The sequence below is a fragment of the Maudiozyma barnettii genome (assembly GCF_903064755.1).
Source record: "Maudiozyma barnettii strain CLIB 1767 genome assembly, contig: KABA2_12, whole genome shotgun sequence".
NCBI classification, from domain to species: domain Eukaryota; kingdom Fungi; phylum Ascomycota; class Saccharomycetes; order Saccharomycetales; family Saccharomycetaceae; genus Maudiozyma; species Maudiozyma barnettii.
In genome coordinates, this window is record NW_024545249.1 from 206,501 (window position 1) to 225,905 (window position 19,405).

The 19,405-nt window shown below is 34.7% G+C and overlaps 8 protein-coding genes across 8 annotated transcripts; 4 read left to right on the forward strand and 4 right to left on the reverse strand.

Annotated features, from left to right (window-relative positions):
• Positions 1-877: 877 nt before the first annotated feature.
• KABA2_12S02112 (putative methyltransferase) lies at positions 878-2,302 on the forward strand (the record flags this gene model as incomplete). Its single annotated transcript, XM_041552822.1, has 1 exon — positions 878-2,302. One exon carries the CDS (start codon positions 878-880, stop codon positions 2,300-2,302), a length of 1,425 nt encoding a protein of 474 aa, XP_041408756.1.
• Positions 2,303-2,692: 390 nt separating this feature from the next.
• On the forward strand, positions 2,693-3,826 carry TAP42 (Tap42p; the record flags this gene model as incomplete). The annotated part of the gene is made up of 1 exon (XM_041552823.1): positions 2,693-3,826. The coding sequence occupies one exon, from the start codon at positions 2,693-2,695 to the stop codon at positions 3,824-3,826; it is 1,134 nt and encodes a 377-aa protein (XP_041408757.1).
• Positions 3,827-3,926: 100 nt separating this feature from the next.
• NUP120 (Nup120p) lies at positions 3,927-7,073 on the reverse strand (the record flags this gene model as incomplete). Its single annotated transcript, XM_041552824.1, has 1 exon — positions 3,927-7,073. One exon carries the CDS (start codon positions 7,071-7,073, stop codon positions 3,927-3,929), a length of 3,147 nt encoding a protein of 1,048 aa, XP_041408758.1.
• Positions 7,074-7,609: 536 nt separating this feature from the next.
• Positions 7,610-9,085, reverse strand: FAR8 (Far8p; the record flags this gene model as incomplete). The annotated part of the gene is made up of 1 exon (XM_041552825.1): positions 7,610-9,085. The coding sequence occupies one exon, from the start codon at positions 9,083-9,085 to the stop codon at positions 7,610-7,612; it is 1,476 nt and encodes a 491-aa protein (XP_041408759.1).
• Positions 9,086-9,406: 321 nt separating this feature from the next.
• KABA2_12S02200 (RNA polymerase II degradation factor 1) lies at positions 9,407-11,227 on the reverse strand (the record flags this gene model as incomplete). Its single annotated transcript, XM_041552826.1, has 1 exon — positions 9,407-11,227. The coding sequence occupies one exon, from the start codon at positions 11,225-11,227 to the stop codon at positions 9,407-9,409; it is 1,821 nt and encodes a 606-aa protein (XP_041408760.1).
• A 1,107-nt stretch (positions 11,228-12,334) lies between these two features.
• On the forward strand, positions 12,335-13,285 carry KABA2_12S02222 (Frag1/DRAM/Sfk1 family protein; the record flags this gene model as incomplete). The annotated part of the gene is made up of 1 exon (XM_041552827.1): positions 12,335-13,285. One exon carries the CDS (start codon positions 12,335-12,337, stop codon positions 13,283-13,285), a length of 951 nt encoding a protein of 316 aa, XP_041408761.1.
• Positions 13,286-13,372: 87 nt separating this feature from the next.
• Positions 13,373-16,129, reverse strand: EIS1 (Eis1p; the record flags this gene model as incomplete). The annotated part of the gene is made up of 1 exon (XM_041552828.1): positions 13,373-16,129. One exon carries the CDS (start codon positions 16,127-16,129, stop codon positions 13,373-13,375), a length of 2,757 nt encoding a protein of 918 aa, XP_041408762.1.
• A 968-nt stretch (positions 16,130-17,097) lies between these two features.
• On the forward strand, positions 17,098-19,095 carry HOF1 (formin-binding protein HOF1; the record flags this gene model as incomplete). Its single annotated transcript, XM_041552829.1, has 1 exon — positions 17,098-19,095. One exon carries the CDS (start codon positions 17,098-17,100, stop codon positions 19,093-19,095), a length of 1,998 nt encoding a protein of 665 aa, XP_041408763.1.
• Positions 19,096-19,405: the final 310 nt, after the last annotated feature.

Genomic DNA, 19,405 nt, shown 5'->3' on the forward strand with positions numbered 1-19,405 from the left:
GCACTGCACTGCACTGCACTGGTACGAAGTAGTGATGTGACCAATATTCAATCTAAAGAAGTCTCTTTTCTTTTGCAAAATAAGATACAGCTTGCTCTAATACAGAATTGTTCCAGTTACATCCCACGACCATCTATCAGTGATAACACAACCTCATACTTCTTGTATTCTAAAACTACACTTCCCCAGAACTATGCATCGTTGGACCTACTGAAATTATGTCTCCCCACATACCACTTCATGGGGACGCTCAGTTCCTCTTTAGAATTTATCCAATGAGTCACCGGATCATTCAAAATGTTCTTAACAAATTGTTGATACAGGACTTAACAGGAGTTTAGACAGGACATAAAAACATTAGCTTGAAGATATTAAATAGCAGTAAGAAAAAGAAGAAGATGATGGTAGTACTGTCTCATTGGGCACTACTCGCCATGTTATTGGTCTCTTTCTTTGTTTCCCCATGGGGTTATACCCTTGCAGCATTACGTAGTTTTAACCAGGACAAGTGGAATCGAGCTCACGAATTGAAAACACACACCAATACTGCAGTTATTGGTCACGCAAGCTGAATAAGGCTCTGATTCTATTTGCAACTTCCATACAGGTATATATAAATATCTCTAATTCTACTTGTTGCAAAACACTTCATCCTCGAGACTTTCTTACCTTTGTCTGCTTTTCTTCTCCTTGATTACACTGCCAATTTTTCTTTTCAGTTACGTTTATTTTTCACTTTTATTATTATATAAGTTGCAGAATGAAAAGAGAAATTTGAATGAGCCAAAGTTCAAGTAACTGATCCACTATTCCTTACAGAACTTACCAGAATTAGTAATCATCAGAACCCGCATCCCAATCTCAATAGAGCCCCACAATGTCCATTTCAATTGCTCCTCGCTTCTTAACTAGCGACAAAGGTACCTTTGGTGAATATACTGCTTCCACTCGTTGGCCAATTATCATCCAAAACTCTGTTGACGACGTTGCTGCTGAAATTGAAAGAATATCTAAATCATCGAACGACGATAAATATGCAATTGTTCAACAAGGTGAAACTATTAAGAAACAATTGATTGAATTCCGTCAAGAGATCATCAAGAACGTTCCTTTGAGAAAATTCACTACTGAAGAATGCGAAATTGCTTCGGTTCCATTGTCATTTAACGAGTATTTGGATACTGTCGAGGAGAAACCTACTTGGAATAATTCCGAATGGTTGTTTTGCGAGATTTATCTATACAGAAGGATGAACGTCCTTTTCAGATCTCAAGCTCATCAACATTGGAAGAATTTCGATATCTTTAATGATTTGAAACAATCAACTTTCGAAGCATCATACTATGGTGTTACTGAACTGGCTTTGAGATACAAAAATTTACTTAATGATATATCTAAATTGAACAAGAAAGATGCCAAAGATCAAGAATTATTACAAATTTTGTTCAAGGAATTTATTGAGATCTCCTTATGGGGTAATGCAACAGACTTATCTCTATTGACAAATGCTACTCTAGAAGATATTAAATCCATTCAAGGTGCTAAGGCTAGAGAAGAGTCTGAATCTAAGATTGTCGTCAATGACACTAACAATGCTTGGGATATTTTACTTAAAGCCGCTACCACTAAGGAAAATATTAGAGTCGATTTTGTCCTTGACAATTCAGGTTTCGAATTATATGCTGATTTGATGTTAGCTGCATTCCTATTACAAACTAAATTGGCTACCAAATGTGTTTTCCACGCTAAGGACATGCCTTACATGGTTAGTGACGTCATGCTGAAGGATTTCGATATCTTGGTTGCTGATCTAAGAGATAGAAAGTTTTTCCCAGCCGGTAAGGATACTGAAGAGTCAAATGCTTTAGAGTTATTTGCCGACGATATCTCTAATTTCCATGACAAAGGAATGCTAACTTTCGAGGCTGACTCATTCTGGACTACGGATTTAGATTACTGGAACATTGATCCATCTGAGACCAAGTATCATGGTAACAAAATTCATGAGGAACTAAAACAATCTGACTTAGTAATCTTTAAAGGTGATCTAAATTACAGAAAGTTAACCGGTGATAGAAAATGGCCAAGAACTACAGCTTGGGAAACCGCTATTGGTCCATTGTCCACCAATGGTATATCTGTATTAAGTTTGAGAACTTGTAAAGCCGATGTCCAAGTAGCTTTGAAGTCCGGGGTGGATGAGGAATTATCCAAACTATGGGAGAAGGACCACCCAGGCCAAGGTTCATGGTGGTGTTGCAGTGGTAAATGGGCTGTCATCTGTTTTTCTGCCTCCAAATAAACCCATAAAAAGAAAGATAATACTTTTCTTCCTTCTACGTAACGTATTTAAGACGAAATAAATTTTTATATGAATATACATATAACATCTGGTAGTAATATCAATATAAAATATTTATTCATATCTAAAATGATCTTTAAACAAATTGTATAATTAAATGTGTTCACTCATTTCCTTGGCTTCCCTCGAAATCTGAAAAATTTCGGTTTATTGTGCACATCGCATTTTCATTGTTTTCCACTGAGGTTGACATAATTAGCATCCTTCATTGATAACGATGAGCTAAAAATAAAAGAAATAAACTAACATATATAGCAAGGGTTTAACACTTGTTGATTTCACTCCCTTGACACATCCCTTGTCATCCATTGATAATATAAAAAAGTGAAAATGTCATCGCCAATGGAAGAATATACACATATTGTGAATACTTATACCAAAGAGATCGAACATCCAAGTTCAAGACAGGATTCAGAGCAATTTCAAAAGCTATTATCAGCAAATATAGAAACATTACTGGAATTAAAGTCCACTATTACTAATAAACTCGCTTTATTTAGTTCCAATGAGACCATAGATGATTTAACTACTAGTTCTATAAAATTCTTGTCCATGGATTATTACTTAGCTTTAATGTGCTGCAGACGTCAAAGCTATGTTCAAGACATGGATAATATTAGTAAGAATAGAATTAGATTAATGTTTTTAGAGAAGTCAATCCAACTTTTTGTTCAATTTTTAATATCCTTAGAAGATTATGAACTTCTGGATAAATCTCTAAGTGGTAAAATTGATTCCTTTAAGATTGTATACAGACCAACTATGGATGAACTATATAAGGTTAATTCAGAGAATAGCATAGGAAATGAGGAATTGACCATGGCATACATGAAAAGACAGCAAAAGATTGAGTTCTTTCAAAGATCTAAACAACTGACAGCAAAAATGCGAGCTTTGGAATCAAAGGTAAATTCTATTGAAATAGATAATGGTAGTGATAAAGAAGAACTTTTAAGAGATTTATATATTCAAAATTTGAAACAGTTAAGTTATTCTGCATTTAATGAAATTGAACAAATTTTATATGAAACTGAACTATTGAAAAATATCATTAGAAATCCTCCACCAATAGAAGAACAATCCTCTGAAAGAAAAGAAGGAAAAGATAACTTCTTTGATAATACAGGTTACACGGATAGACTAGAGACTTTAAATAAGCCTTTATTATCGAAAAATGGTAAAATATTAAGGAATTTTACCTTGGTTGACAAAAAGACAGAGTTGAAGAACAAAGTACGCGGTTATGGTCAATATGGACCAACAATGTCTGTTGAGGACTTCTTACAGAAGGAGTGGGAAGACGGTAGAGTACTCCAAGGTGGCCCCGAAAGTGCTAACCAACAAGAAGAGATTAATGAGGACGACGAAGAGTATAATGATAGAGAAACATACAAAGCAAGGGATTGGGACGATTTTAAAGATAACAATGCAAAAGGTAGCGGTAATACTATGAATATGGGATAAAAACAACGCTAATTTATATAGATTAATAAAAAAAACCTAATTATAAGCATTTAAATACTCATAAACTATATATTACATGGGAAATTAAAATTACTATTCTCTATAATTTCATGCATTGTTCCTTTAGTTCATCTAATGTCACAACGTTAGCACCATCTAAAATATACTGGTCATAACTATTGACAAATGTCGATAGTATGTTAATAATAATCAGACAGTACTTCTTCTTCATTTGCACATCTACGTTGTTCTGAACTTTAAACCAATATTTAAATATCACCTCGGCTGCCTCTCTTTCAAATTTGTTAACAAATCTGAAAGTAAATAATTTTTTATATGAGATCCAATCACCCTTTGGGAGATTATCACTTAAGATAGAATCGACTAGAATATAGTCTTCTAACCCTAATCTACTATCAGGGTTTGTTGACATATTTATTAGGGTAGAGAAGAACTGATCATTATGGTTTGGATAACTTAATAAAGAGGAAAAATATTGGCGCCTCTCGTTTGCAGAAAGGAAAGAATGACCCAATCTCAGCACATCAATTACTTCATCAAATATTGAAAAGCGTATCAGCATAGCTAATAATTGTTCATGTTGTTTTGTGACAATATCAAATTCTGTATCATCTTCCAGAGAAATTTCTATTGACTTTTTAATAGATCTTAAAGCAAGGGATGGATTATTGCCATGATAACTATACAGACAAGATAAATAATAATAAAATCTTGCTTGTTTATGGTCTTGAGCAACAAAAGTCTTCATTAAAGGTACCCATATCGAATCTGAACCTTCTGAAACTAACAAATCATGAATAAAGTATGGTAACTTTTCGGTGTTTATATCGTTGTACCCATCATGAAGTTGGAAAAATCTGCAAGATTCTTCATACTCACCAGCAACAAATAATAACATGGAAAACAGAAGTTCGTCTGATTTATCTCCTCTTCTGTAGAAACGGCTACCAACATTTCTCAAATACATTTTTGTTTCTTGAATTGTATTTTGTTTACCGCTAGGTAATATATATTTCTTTATACTTTCCAAGAAAAATGTATTCATAGTGATTGGTTCTTGGTAAAACAAAGAAATGTTATGCATAATAAAATCATTCATTTCTGAATATGAATAAAATTTAGCTCCTTTATGGTACTTAGTACTTTTAACAAAGATGTTATCAACGAGTTGCAATTTATCATGTTTGTATAATTCCAAAAACAATAATTGTTTATAATTAAATTGTAATAATTCTTCAATTTGTTCAGCAAAGTAACTATAGGTAGAATCTAGTAATACAAATGTCATTAAAATTTGAATTATAAATGCATTTTGTATGCTAATCATTTGGTACATGCTCTCAATAATTGTAATCTTAGAGAACATATTTGTTGTCAGCGTCTCAATAAATGTAGAATTTTGTTGTGGTGTTATTAAATAATTTTGAATAAAATCTGTTAATAAAGCACTAATGTCTAGGTTATTCATTTCAGTCATTAGAAGTTGTAAGTTACCTATTTCGAATTGATTTTGTAATGCTGACTTGAATATTTCTATAAATTTTTCATTTGGTGACAACTTTGTGGATAATTTGCCAGTTGAAATATCAAGGAAGTGTTCACCTAGTGTACGAATAACGTGTCTTGGTAATGTACTAGTAAACCGATTTAATGCTTTCAAATATTTAGATAAGTCATCTTGATATTCTGTGTTACGCAAATTAAAATAATAATATTCTAATCCATTATTAATCTTAAATGCGGCATGATTAAATGGTGTAATAGAATTTACAAATATTAGTTCATCGTTGGAAATAGATAGAGTTGATACTTCGTCCATTTTACCTTTAATATCCTTTGATATTGTCTCTAGGTTAGCTAAATACTCTTTTCTTTGAGTGATATTATCTGATGACGTTACTATTATATTATTCTCACTAAGTATGTTTAATGCCCTTTTAAATACCTCGGGTGGGAATCTTGATTTCAAAGTTAAGAAACATCTATCATATAATTCATCATCAGTTTCATTTTCTGCTTGATTAATACACGCCAAATCCAAATCATCTAGACCGTCAGTTAAAGACTTACTGGAAGATTCAATCCATTGATAATCCTTAAGATCATCATATAATATGTTTAATATTTGAAATTTACTTAAAGAACCACTTTTCCATAAAACAGTCAAGTTTAGGTAACTAGAGGTGTAATTTAAGTCAATTGGTTTAATCAATTTCATATCAGCTAAGAACCATATCGACGATGAGGATAAACTCGAACTTATTATGTTTTTCAAATTAAAATCTAAGACTCCAGTTTGATCCACCGACAGGTAACCAATTTGGAAAATGCCATTCTTATGAGGTGAATAAATGACCAAAGTATTTTGAAAAATAGATAAGAAGTTACCGGAGTCGTTATATTGTTGAATATCATTTCCATGGATATCATCATCTATTATATTATCTGAAAGATTATATTCTTTGATTAAACTGAAAGTTTTGATGTCCCATATCTTCAAATAATAGTTTTGTGTTAAAACAATTAAGAATTGTTCATCAAAGGTTACACAACTTATAACTTTCCCTGTAACATTTTGATTTTTGTAGAAAAGTTTTGTCAAACTTTGAAGGTATGAGTTATCGTTGAATAACAATGGCTCAAGATCTAAATCATCTGAAGTTTTCCTTAAACCTAACAAACCACCATCTTTAAGAAATACCATTAATAATTCCTCTGATACTGGATATAGTAAATGGGGCACTCTAATTGTGAAGTCATATGGATTTTGAACTTTAACCCAATTGTCAGAAAGATTAATGCTATTAGTAACATCCAGTATATAATTCAATGGTAACTTCAAGGTTAGGAACAGTCCATCATTTAGGATAATATGAAAGAAAAGGGTCTCTCCACTGATCAAAGGTGACAGAGTATTGTGTTTTTTCATAGTGGCTTGAGGTAAGTTGATAATAATTGTCTTGCCATCGATACAATTGTCAGTTGTATACATAATTATCTTTGTATAGTTCTGTGATAAATGATAACAGAGTAAATTATCGTCAGATACCTTGATTGTATTGGAATAAGAGCTTTGACTAGTGATGATGTTCATTTGTTGTTCGGATGTCAATGTGGTTCTCTTTAAGTTTGAATTCTCACCTAATGATAATATAACCACATTACGAGGAGTTTCCAACTCTTGAAATTGCAATAGATTAACATCAATCTTAGATAATGAGGGCATTTTTCGTTTGATGATGCACCGTACTTCCCGAGTAGCTGTTGGATATTCAATTCAATCGCAATTGTTTGTTAGCAAATGTGTTGTCAGATATATAAATCGTGTATACCCTATGTAATCAAACACCGATTACTTTGAACTCTAACAAAGATATCTTTAGGTAACTTAGATGGGGTGATCAATTCTTGTTTTCACCTAGTATTAATCGAACTTTTCATTTTCAAGTTTTTTGTTTTTTTTTGCTTCTCTTAGAAATAGTTGTGAAAGTGTTACCCTCATGAACAGGTTTTTTTACTAGTATACCGATATTAAAAACACACGACATGAAACCTGCGATACACTCCAATGGTAACACATTGGCCGGTTAGTGTATTCTGCATTTGGATCATTCCTGAATAAAATAATTTCATTTGGATTAATAGTATCTATGTAACATATATATATATATATATTTACTCCGGTAAGTGCGATGCATGATCTTTCCTGTAACACACCAAAAGCAAAAAAGTGAACGCTCAAGACAATCTTGCATCGTATGATCATAATTTTTCCTCAAAGGTCTCCAACTTCAATACATTTTCACTCAACGATAATAGAATTGTTTCAAAGTTACTGATCTTTGTAGCCTCAATGATGATATTCTTTTGAGCTGTCTTTTTACTCTCAGGATTATGGATATATTTCTTTATCACGTTTGCAAAATTTGGCAATTCTCGAAGCTCAATAGTTCCATCATCATATGCTATCCCTACCGTGTCTGTAGCGTATTTGAAATACATTGATTTTGGTTGACTATTCAATGTGAATTGTAGAGTAATGCGTTTCTGATCAAATGAATAGAATATTAAATGTTTATCCAGTTGGATTATTAATTTCGAGCTTTCTTTGTTTAAGTATAATCTTCCTGATTTTGTAGTAATCTTGTCAGCAATTTCCTTATCCAATTGAATACTTTGTAAAGCCTCACCTTCAAAATTGTAAATTATTAGAGCTAATGGATTCGATGCAAGCACCATGAAGGACATCTCTGTTATTCCTAGTAAAACATCCAGAATATTATTAGAATGGATTATATAACTGGTTTTGATAGACATCATATGAGGATCCTTCATATCCTCTAATTCCAGGATCTGAATGTGATTATCGATCGACATCAATAACCATTTATTCTTGAAATCTATACTTTTAATCTTATCATATTGAATTTCGTTTTTACTTTTCTCACTCTCTTGAAAGATGTTAATTTCATTAATTATTCTTTGCTGTATTGATGACCAAACTTTAATACCATTATTATCAAGGATCATTATAAATTCACTACTTAACCAAAAGATTCCCTTCACCAAGTCCATGTTTAACAGATCAATAGTCAACCCTGTATCATTGCATTGAGCCTCTTCATCGATATGGAATATTTTCAATTTATCATCAAGGGTTACAAGTATATTATTTTTAAAAACGGTTAAAAATTGTTTATTGTTTGAAACGTTTACCTTCTTTTCGAATTGCCCTGATACTGAATAACTGCTAGTAGTGATGGGACTCTCAATTGGGGATTTGGTTTGATTATTAAATAATGAATCCGGTACCATGTATTTTGAATTAATGTCTTTGTTGATCGAAAGATTCTCCATCTCATGAATTGGTACTTTCCTACCATTTAAGGAATCGAATTGCGATAACACGCTAGGAGAATTCAATAAATGTATTATATCTTTGACGTTGTCCTCTACAGTGGCTTTAGCCTTCATAAGACTCTCTGAATCAATTGGTTTTTGAGAGGAGTCTCCCGAAATACCATTATCAAGATCCAATTTCTCATTCGATTGAATCTGTAATTCTGCAATCTTATGACGAAGATCCTTATTTTCACCTTCTAATTTCATAATATAAGCCTTCATCTCTGATTTCTCTAATTCCCAAGTGATCCTATCACGTTCATTTTTTGTGAATTCTGTTTGCAAATAATGCATAACACCAGGTAAGGTGTATTGTCTATGGATATGGTTAGTCATCTATAAGAATCAATGTCGTGTGATGAGCTATAAAGGGTTCATGTACATTAAATATGTGAATTACTCAATTATAACCTTTCTGTATGAACAGTTCCTTAAATTAAGTTCATATGTATATATATATAAAAATATATTGATAATTCCCTTTATAAAAATGTCTGGAAACAATTTTGTTCTGCTCGGGGCAATAAAGCGAATTCAAACAACCACATTATCATAATTGAATAAGATGATAACTTTGGTTAGTTATTTAATATTTTATACTAATAATATTTAACATTTTTTATTGTTTGAAATACCTTGAAATTACTTACATGTTATTTAGTAATAGCCTCTGGATGAAGCTTGTTGATAATCGTAATTGGAGTAACCATAAGCAGCGCCATCTTGTTGGCCGTAACCATCCTGCTTAGATTGTTGCTGTTGCTGTTGCTGTTGCTGTTGCTGTTGTTGCAATTGTTGCTGTTGCAATTGGTAATACTGTTGGTACTGCAATTGTTGTTGCTGAGTCAAGTTAGCTTGAGCGTTACCTTCTTGGTTTTGTAATTCAGCAACATCTTCACTCTGTTGACTAGAAGTAGAATCTCTTTGTTGAGAAGCATCTTCATGCTTTTGAGGTTGTTGTTGTTGACCATATCCATTGTTAGCACCGTATTGTTGTTGTTGACCATGAGGGAAGGATTGTTGGTAACCGTAATTACCATAGTATGGCATGTAAGCTTGTTGGCCGTAAGCTTGTTGCTGTTGCTGTGGTTGTTGAGGTTGTTGCGGTTGTTGCGGTTGGGAAATATCACCTTGAGCAGCTTCGGTGTTATTTTGACCAGCAGAACCATATTGTTCGTATCCTGTTTGTTGAAGTTGAGGTTGGGGTTGCTGAGCGTTCACGTTACCGTAAGCAGCATTAACATTAGCTCCACCAACTTGACCTTGAGCGTATTGAGGGTACTGTTGATATTGAGCGTATTGTTGTTGAGCATAACCGTATTGATTATCATACATACCTGGATAAGAGAAACCTGGGAATTGATTTTGGTACATATAATATTGTTGAGCCATAGCAGCAGCTTGTTGCTGTTGTTGAGCAGTACCATATTGAGCATATGGATCTTGGCCCTGGGCACCACCATTGATTGGAGTAGCTGAAGTTTCAGAAGGATTAGATTCCGAGACAGATGTAGTTTGAGCGGTTGCTGCATTAGTTGTAGCAGTAGTGACTGCAGGTGCAGAAACAGGGGCCTTTTCCTTCTTCTTCTTTTGTTGATGTTGATGTTGATGTGGAGAAGAAGACTTCACAGCAGCAGGAGTCTTCTCAGAAACTTTTTCTTCCTCAGAGGTAGCTTCTTCTTCTGCTTCTTCAACTTCTTCAGAGGAGGAGCTTTCTTCTTCTTCTGCTTCTGCAACTTCCTCGGAGGTGTTTTCTTTCTCTTCTTCTGCTTCTTCTTCTTCTTCAGATGTAATATTATCAATTTCGTTCTTCAAGGTGTCAACATTCTCTAAAGGAGATTTCTTTGGTTCAGCTTTTTGTTTTGGAGTAGCTACAGATGCCCAACTCATCTTCTTCCCAGAGGAAGCAATTGTAGCAGTACTTATTGGAGCTGCTGGTGTAGTAGTAGTAGTAGCTTGTTGTTCAATTTCACTTTCCACTTCAGCTTCAATTTCAGTTTCACCATCATTAGCTTTCTTCTTATCCGTAGTGATAACAGTAGCCCATGATGCATTGTGAGAGACAGATTTTGTATGTATATTTGAAGAAGTATTACTATTACTATTACTTGTTCTTGGAGTTTTCTTAGTTTTGGTATTGCTGGAAGTTTGATAACTACTACTATTGCGTTGCCTGCTCTTTGTATTTATAGCATTATTATTATTTATATTTGATGTATCTGGTTCTTCATAGACGTGACTTAACAATTGAGCTTGTTGACTCTTTTGCAACTGAGCAGCATGTTCCTTTCTTTCTTTACGACTCGGTCTCTTCACTTCATCCCACCTCGTAGCTACACCCGAGGTAATCTTATCAATAACTGTCTCTAAATCCTTATATTCTTGAACCAATTCAATAAGATCGGAAGCGCTCCAATCTGGGAATAATTCTTGTAACGTGTCCACTTTAGACTGCACATCTGCACTGATACCCGTCATTATGTATGTATATGTGTATGCGTATCTGTATATATATATGTGTAAATGTATAATTGAATCACTACAAATAACTTTCCATTGTTTTAAGTACTAGTTGTAGTGTATAGTTTCGCCCAGTTCGTTTGGAAGGAAGTGAAAGAGAGACAGAGACGAAGTTTCCCAAATCCTGAAATTTTTGCTTTGCTTTGCTTCGCTTTGCTTTCCACACTTTATGGAGGCGGGGCGCCACCTCGTGCAGCGTGATGTTGCTTCACACATACGACAGAAATGGGCAACGAAGCTGAAAGCAGTAATGAGTCTCTGGACAATCACAAGAAGATCAGATGGGGGATGAAGGGTGGTTGCAGTCTGGCGATGTCGGCTTGGGTGCTCTGGAGGGGAATTACAAGGGACGAGCGACGACCGGTCACTGTCAGGCAGCAGCTTGTTTCGCATTTACTGCTTTGCCAGTTTAGAATGTATTTCAGTAACAATAATATCTCTTGAGCATTCAAGAGACGTCCTTGATAAATGTCTGTGCTACTGCTCTATGGAGAAGTATAATCCAGGGAGTGCAATTCTTCTTTATACATATGGGTTTAGTACGAAATTTATCATATTGCTTGAAATGTTGACCAGTAATTTATATTTGAGCCGATAAAGCAAACTGTGATGTTAAAATACACACTATCAAGCCAGCCCATGGATGACTACTGACAGGGACAACGATGCCATCTTCATTGCTGACGTTTGTAAAGTCACTATGTCCATTGTTCACTACCTATCGTGCGACACGGCAGTCACGTGCCAGTCACGTGCCAGTCACGTGCCAGAGATACAATGGCAGAGATCTCTTTGTCCTTCCGATGCGATCCGATGCGGCAAGCAACGCAGCAGCAAGAGGCTAAGTGAAAAATTTGGGATTTGGCTGAGAGGTGCACCTAAGAGCTGTGCCTCGAGGTTACGAGGAAGGGATTCTCTATAAATAAACAATTGCCATCCCAGAATTTATATATAAGTCGATGGGGCATACTGAAACTACGGTCTGGCTTATTCCCGATATATTATCTTAAGAAGAATAGACTATTCATATAGACTTATAGATACAGACACACACACACACACACAATGCATTTTGTTAAACCTGGGAACTGGTTTTTCATCCTGCCTTGGATTTCATTCATCCCATGGTATGGAATGCTTATTGCTATGCTTATATGTTGGGGTGTTCAAGGACGTCCCATCTACGATTTTATGGACGAGTATAAGAGTCCTGTCTATATATCAGATATTGGTGCTACTAATCTTCGACCTTTGTTTATTGCCTGTTCATCTTGGGAAGGCATAGGTTATTGTCTTTCAGTGTTTTCGGAATATTTCCAACGTGGTGGTGATATATGGTTCATTAGACCTCGAGGAAAACAAAGACATTACTATATGTCTCCTTGGTATACTGTTCATGAAAGAAATTTGATTCTAGCAGCGTGCGGCCTAGGGATAATAGGTGAGTTGGGTCTGTTCTTCTGTACTATCTTTTCTACAAAGAATTATCCTCATGTTCATACGTCTATGGTTTGTGTCTTTGTTGTACTATTGTTTTTTTCAGTTTGTTGCTTGTCGGCTCAAAATTTAGTTATGGGCAAACATTACGCTCTTTTGCATCCCTTAGCAAACCTGTCCAATGATTTGAAATATGAAGATTTGCATTGGAATCAATGGGAAGGTCATGTATGGAATAAATACACAGTGACTGCTGTGGTCAAATTATGTTGGTTAGCACTGGCTGTAGTATGGGCAGTTTGTTTTGCAGCTATAGATAATGGTTCAAGAAGTTCGGATTTTGAATGGTTATTAGCATTTTGGTTTGGGATCTTATTTATAATCATTTCAGTGGATTTTTATATGGGTGGAAGATACAAAGTCTCTAAATATTTTAATCAAATTGATTCCTTCCAAGGTTTTTACAAATTCGAAGAAATGTTTGATACTAGATATGTAAATCATAAAGATCATCAGAGTGATGATTTTAATAGTATTGAACCAAAGGAAACCGAAGAAGATGAACAATTGACAGCATAGATACCCCTCTTCATAATAAATAAAATATAATCTAATTTTTTGATATATATGTGTATTCTACTATACATTCGTAAGTCCTTCATTGTTTCATTGAAAGACCTCCTTTAAATAACTTCCTTCTGGACGGGCAGTCTCTCCATTGATTTGGATATCGTCTTCATCGTCGTTGTCATCTTGATTGTCGACTGTGATGCTCTTACCTTTCAGACTCGCTACGGTATCACCAATAACATCATCGTCCGCCTCTGCTTCATCATCTTCATTATTGATTACAGAACCCTGTGAAAAACCACTGAATGATGGTTCTAAGTCACGGGACTCGTTTACAGGTAGAGAAACTGTAGTCGTGGTGGCTGCAGCCGTGGTTGTTGTTTCAGGCTTAGTTTGATCATGCATCTTAGCTTCGTGAGAGGCTCGCGAACCGATAAATAATCCGCCTAATCCAAACTTACCAGATTTATGACTTCTGTTAGTAGTAGTCTTAGTGATTGGTTCTGTTTCGGGTGTGACCTTTTTGGCAACAGGGGTAGTAGCAGGTGCAGGTGCAGGTGCAGGTGCAGACGTAGAGGTAGCCACTATAACAGGTGCAGTAGTAGTAGTAGTAGCAGCAGTAGCAGATTGTTCCTCGCCCTCTGGGATAGCTTCCATTGCGTTGGCAACTGGTTGGACAGGTCTATGTTTACTTAAGTACTCTGCCGAAGACATACCTATCAAAGCCTTCACCTTTTCTTCATCCAATTGTGGACTTCCTTCCAATTCAGAAGATTCCTTCATGACATCAAGTAAAACTAGTTTCTCCTTTTGTAATGAAATCTCAGCTTCATTTAATTCACTCTTACGTGCATTAATAGCTGCATCAATCTCTAATTGTTTCAATTCCAATTCCTTAGCAGATAATTGAGCTTCTTCTTTAACTTTATTAGCTTTAACAACTATAGACATATCTAAATTATTTTCCAAATCTTTCTTATTTTCGTCTAATTCGCCTTGTTCTGAGACGTCCCTTGCCTCTTGTTGTCTTTGACCCTCTAAATCATGGCTATAATTTTCAATTTTAGTCTTATGCTCATCGATTTGTGTGTTTAAGAATGTGATTCTACCATTAATTGTATCATAATCCTTAATCAATTGATCATGTTCATCCTGTGCCCTCTGTAAATCCAATAAATATGGTTGTAACAAAGTACGTTGTTCTTCTAATGCGTCTTGGATATCGTTTGCACGTGTTTCGTTCCAATTAACCAACTCCTTATCGCAATACTCTTGTTCTAAATCAAGTTTCATAGCCATTTCTAATTTCAAATCTTCATAGGTTTGTTTAGTGTCGTTGAATTCATCATTGTGTTTACTCAATTCAGCTTCCATCCTTTGAATCATTTCATTGTATTTATTGTTAGCTGTAACTAATACATCATTCTTCTCCTTGGCTAATTTATCATCTGAATCCTTTTGATATTTAGTATCATTAGCAATCTTGCCAGTCTGCAATATATTCCAATTCTGAACGTTTTGTTGTAATTTCTTTGTACGGTTAGCAATATCAACATCGGCAGCTCTTTGACTATCGGCTCTCTCGGTAATCTCTCCTAGGACAGGATTCAATAAGTTCTGAGATATTTGTTGAATGTCCTCAGAGGATAGCCATAGACCACCACCCATATTAATCTTGTTATTTACAAGAGCTCTCTTTTTGGTCAAATTATTTTGGGCAATAGAAACAGCTGTTCTATTATAAGCATCATTAGCAAACAATTGACGACCATAATCTTCTTTCTCAATATTTTCAATCTCTTTATCAACATTGGCTCTGGCTTGAGCAAGAACTTTTGTGGAGGTTAATTGTTTCAAATACATCTGTCTATTTTCTGCTTGTTTTTCTAACTCGTCATCAACTGGATTTCTTGTATCGAATGATCTTACTGCATAAGCCGCATTCATAGCCATATCGTGATTCTTACTTGATGAAGCAGATTCAGCTTTAGACTTAACGGATGTCTTCAAACTTGATCTGGCACTTGCTGCCGAAAGGTCAGATGACGATATATCTTTTTGGCCAGTCTTAGACATAATGGCATTCATCATATCTTTGCTTAAAGTGAACTGGTTATACTGGTGAGCGTTGGTCTGGATACCATAGGAGAAATTTTCTGGATGAGGTTCGGTTCTTTGTCTAACTCTTGTTTCTGCTCTGGATTCAGCACCTTTCAACACTTTCGAAAGATTCATTTTTTTGGAAGTTGGAATAACTTCAGGTTTTGGCTTATGTAGATCTCTTTCATATTGTTTTAATACAGAACTAGCACTCTTCAAAGAATAAGCTTTGTTTGTATTATTATTGGTGATTGTCTTATTAGAGTCAGTCATAGCAGCACCGGTCCCTAGAGTCTGTTCTCTCGTAGAGGTCATGGAGAATGCTTTTGATGCAGCAGCGCTGGCTCTCTCTTGAGAAGATATATTTTCTCCACTTGAACGTGACTTATTGGAAGTAACACTAGTAGTACGAGATCTTGTCTTGGTCTTAGATACCGCGTGAGCAGCTCTAGTAGCATTTGGGTCTAATAGTCTCTTATAGGCGTCAATTGTTTGTCTATTACTTGCAGCTAAAACGGCGGCCGAATCAGATGCCTTGGCAGTATCTTTAACACCAACAGAAGGTTTGTTAGCTGGAGATTTATAATAACCATATTTCATCTTAGCTCTGTACAAAGCCTCTCTACTTAATGGTTCGCCTGTAGTCTGATAGACTGCTCCTGATCGTTTATTAACTTTCTCATGTTTCGTACCATTTTTGGTGGTGGTTTGCGAAGTGCGTTCTTTATCTGTAACAGCTGAAACTAATGACATATTTTCGTGGTATCAATTAGAATAAAAGTTATTATATCTTCTGTGTTCTTTAGGAAATTCTAAAAGTGAATATTATTATTATTAGTAGCAGAATGCCAATTAAAAAAAAAATTTGTCCTTATGAAATTTCTTGTTCTGTTAGTTGTTAGTTACGAGAAGTAATTATTAAATAACAAAACTTTCACAATTCTTGTTTCAAAGTTCTCTTTCCATAGATATATATATGTATAAATATATGTTAGCCACTCCTTTAAAGTCCCTTTAAATGAAATGAAAGGTAACGAAGGTTCTCATCTTTCCTCATCCCTTTCCCCTGTTTGTTCAACTTCCTCCCTCTCTCATCATCCCTTCTCTTTCTTTTCCTTTCTCCGGACTGTGTGGATTCTATGCAGCCCCTTGTAATTTGGGGGAGATGGACCAAACCCTAAAGAATGCTGCTAGTATTGCGGGTGAATATGAATTAGGGTAAAGTTAGGGCTGTAGGGGCAGTCACGTGTAGCTATGGGTTACCCGGTGGGGAGGAAGCTTATTTCTAGTTTAGTTCGTGTCATTCCTAAAAGGGAAAAGAAGACCGGGCGGCATCCGAATGAGGAAACTCGCTAGGGAAATCAGTAAGTTACCCAATTAGGCAAGATGTCAACATCAAGTCTTTACTGAAAAGTTTGAATAAAGTAATAAGAATTTCATTGTCAATTATATCTCCTAGGTCGGTAATGTTAATGCATGAATTTTTTGAATTAGTTTGATTTGGAAAGGGAGACGAAGGGTTGTAAAATTAGGAATCTGGTATTAATTATTTTAGGTTTTTCTTAGCTGTATCATATATATATATATATATATTTATATTTATATTTATATATACTTGCGAAGAGATTGATAATAAGGAAGCAAGCTAAAGACTGCTTATTACGCTTTTATTCTATATTTAAAACAATTGTACAGATTGAGAAGCACTAAAAAATATAACAATGAGTTACGATTATAAATCTTGTTTCTGGGATCCACATGATGATGGAGTCAATGTTCTGCTAACACATATACAATCAGGTATTAAATCCAGTGGGACAGTAGAGAGCTTCTTCAGACAAAGGACAGAACTGGAAAAGGATTACGCCAGAAGATTAGGTGCCATTAATGAGAAGTTACAAAAAAATCTACAGACTGACCCTGAGTTTGGACATTTGAACAAGGCATTGACGACGTTATTAGAAGTCGAAAAGGCAAAAGCGCATGCTCATTCAAAACAGAGTGAAGTGATCTATAGACAAACATATAGTAACACTAAGCTCTTTCGTGGTGAATTACAAGCTAGGTATACTACACTAAGTGGGAAAATTGAAAAAATGAGAGTTGATAAATTCAATAAGAAGAAAGGATGTGAAGAGTTATCAAATCGTTTAGAAAAAGCAACAATAAGAGCAAGAGATTTGAGACTTAATCAAAATAATATAATAGGTTCAAAAAGAGTAGAACAAAATGAAAGGGAAATTGCAAAATGGGAGAATAATGAACAAGAGACAAAATTACAATTAAATGTCTTAAAACAAGAATATAAAGCTTCACAGAGGTATTGGTTGCATGAATGGGGTGATATCACTCGTCAATTACAAGAAATGGAACAAGCAAGGATACAATTTATTCAAGCTAAATTACAAGTATATATTGAAACTTGTATGGAAACTAGTATCCTAGAACAATCTAAAATGGATTTATTAAACAGCAAACTTATGGCTTTCACTTCAATTGATGATATTGCTAAATTCTCAAGCGAATATGGAACAGGAAGATTAAAGGAGAAGCATATCAATAGGAAATCAGCAGAGCATCATTCTGGATCTCTTGTTGATCGAAACTTATCTAATGGACGTAGTTCTATCGAGGATAATGGCGCAGATTACAGATCTTCTAAAGTGTCATATAATCATCTGGGTAACGACCCATATATTGATAACATTCGTAAATTATCTTCAAATTTACAGAAACGTTCTCAAAACAGAAATTCTCAATACAGTAAATCAACCCAAAAGAAAAATGAATTACAGAATGTCAATTCAAATAGTGATTCCACCATAAAAGCAAATACAAACAAAAGTTATGAACCGCATTCTAGGAAAGATGAAAATCAATACCAAGATTTAATGAAAAATAGTGAAAATAGACCAATAACACCTCCACCTGAGCCTATTCATATATCAGACATGGAGGAACCAATACAAGGCATTCAAGTTGAAGTACCACATAGTCATAAGGAAAGCTCAAACTCATATACAACTTCAGAATCTTCTTCGAACCCAACGGATTTTACCTCACATTTGAAAAAGAGAGAAAGTTTGGAATCCATGACAACATCTGTGAGTTCAATGGCATCCAGCATAGGTGATGCACAAAGGTTTTCCAAGTCATGGAATTCATCTTCAAGGAAACGGAAGTCTATGAGCCACATTAATCAATTACTAAATGATGAACATGATAAAAATAGACAAGCAAGCACAAACACCGTAATCAACTCTCAATTTGGTAAATCGCAATCGAGTACAGATTCGTATGATACAGACCGTGACAAGACAACATTAAATATAAAAAATACTAGTGATGTCAGAAGGAAATCCATGGTGCTTGCTAGTTCTACCAATCCAATTGAGGATGCATTATATGAGATGGAAAGACTACAAGGATCAACACAAGCTAATTCTAAACTTGGTAGAGTTAAAGATAATGGTCTTATCGTGACATTACCTTTGGTCACTAGAGGAGGTGAACCTGTCATAAAGTATGCCAAGGCAAATTTCCCATTAATAGATAACGGTGCAGATGAACTTGCAAATTTCGAGAAAAATGATTATGTCCTTATCACCGAAATTATAAGTGATGATTGGTATAGAGGTGAAGTATACGATAATGAAAGGATATCTCCAGACCATAGGGACGGGTTAATTCCTTATAATTTTGTTAGCATTCTTGGATAGGTTAATCTCATCGTTTTATCAGAAGTATTAGTTAATCCAAAAAGACAATTTATGTAATATTATATTTAAAGGAATAAATATTAAGATTCAAAAATTTTGTGATATATGAATATATGAATTTATGTTTGTTCTAGGTGTCTATAATAATTAATAATGTAGACTATGCAGGTTTATGATAGAAAGTAGTAGTAGTAGTAGTAGTAGTAGTAGTAGTAGTAGTAGTAGTAGTAGTAGTAGTAGTTGTTGTAGTTGTAGTTGTTTTTGTTTTTGTTTTTGTTTTTGTTTTTGTTTTTGTTGATGCTTCTTAAAA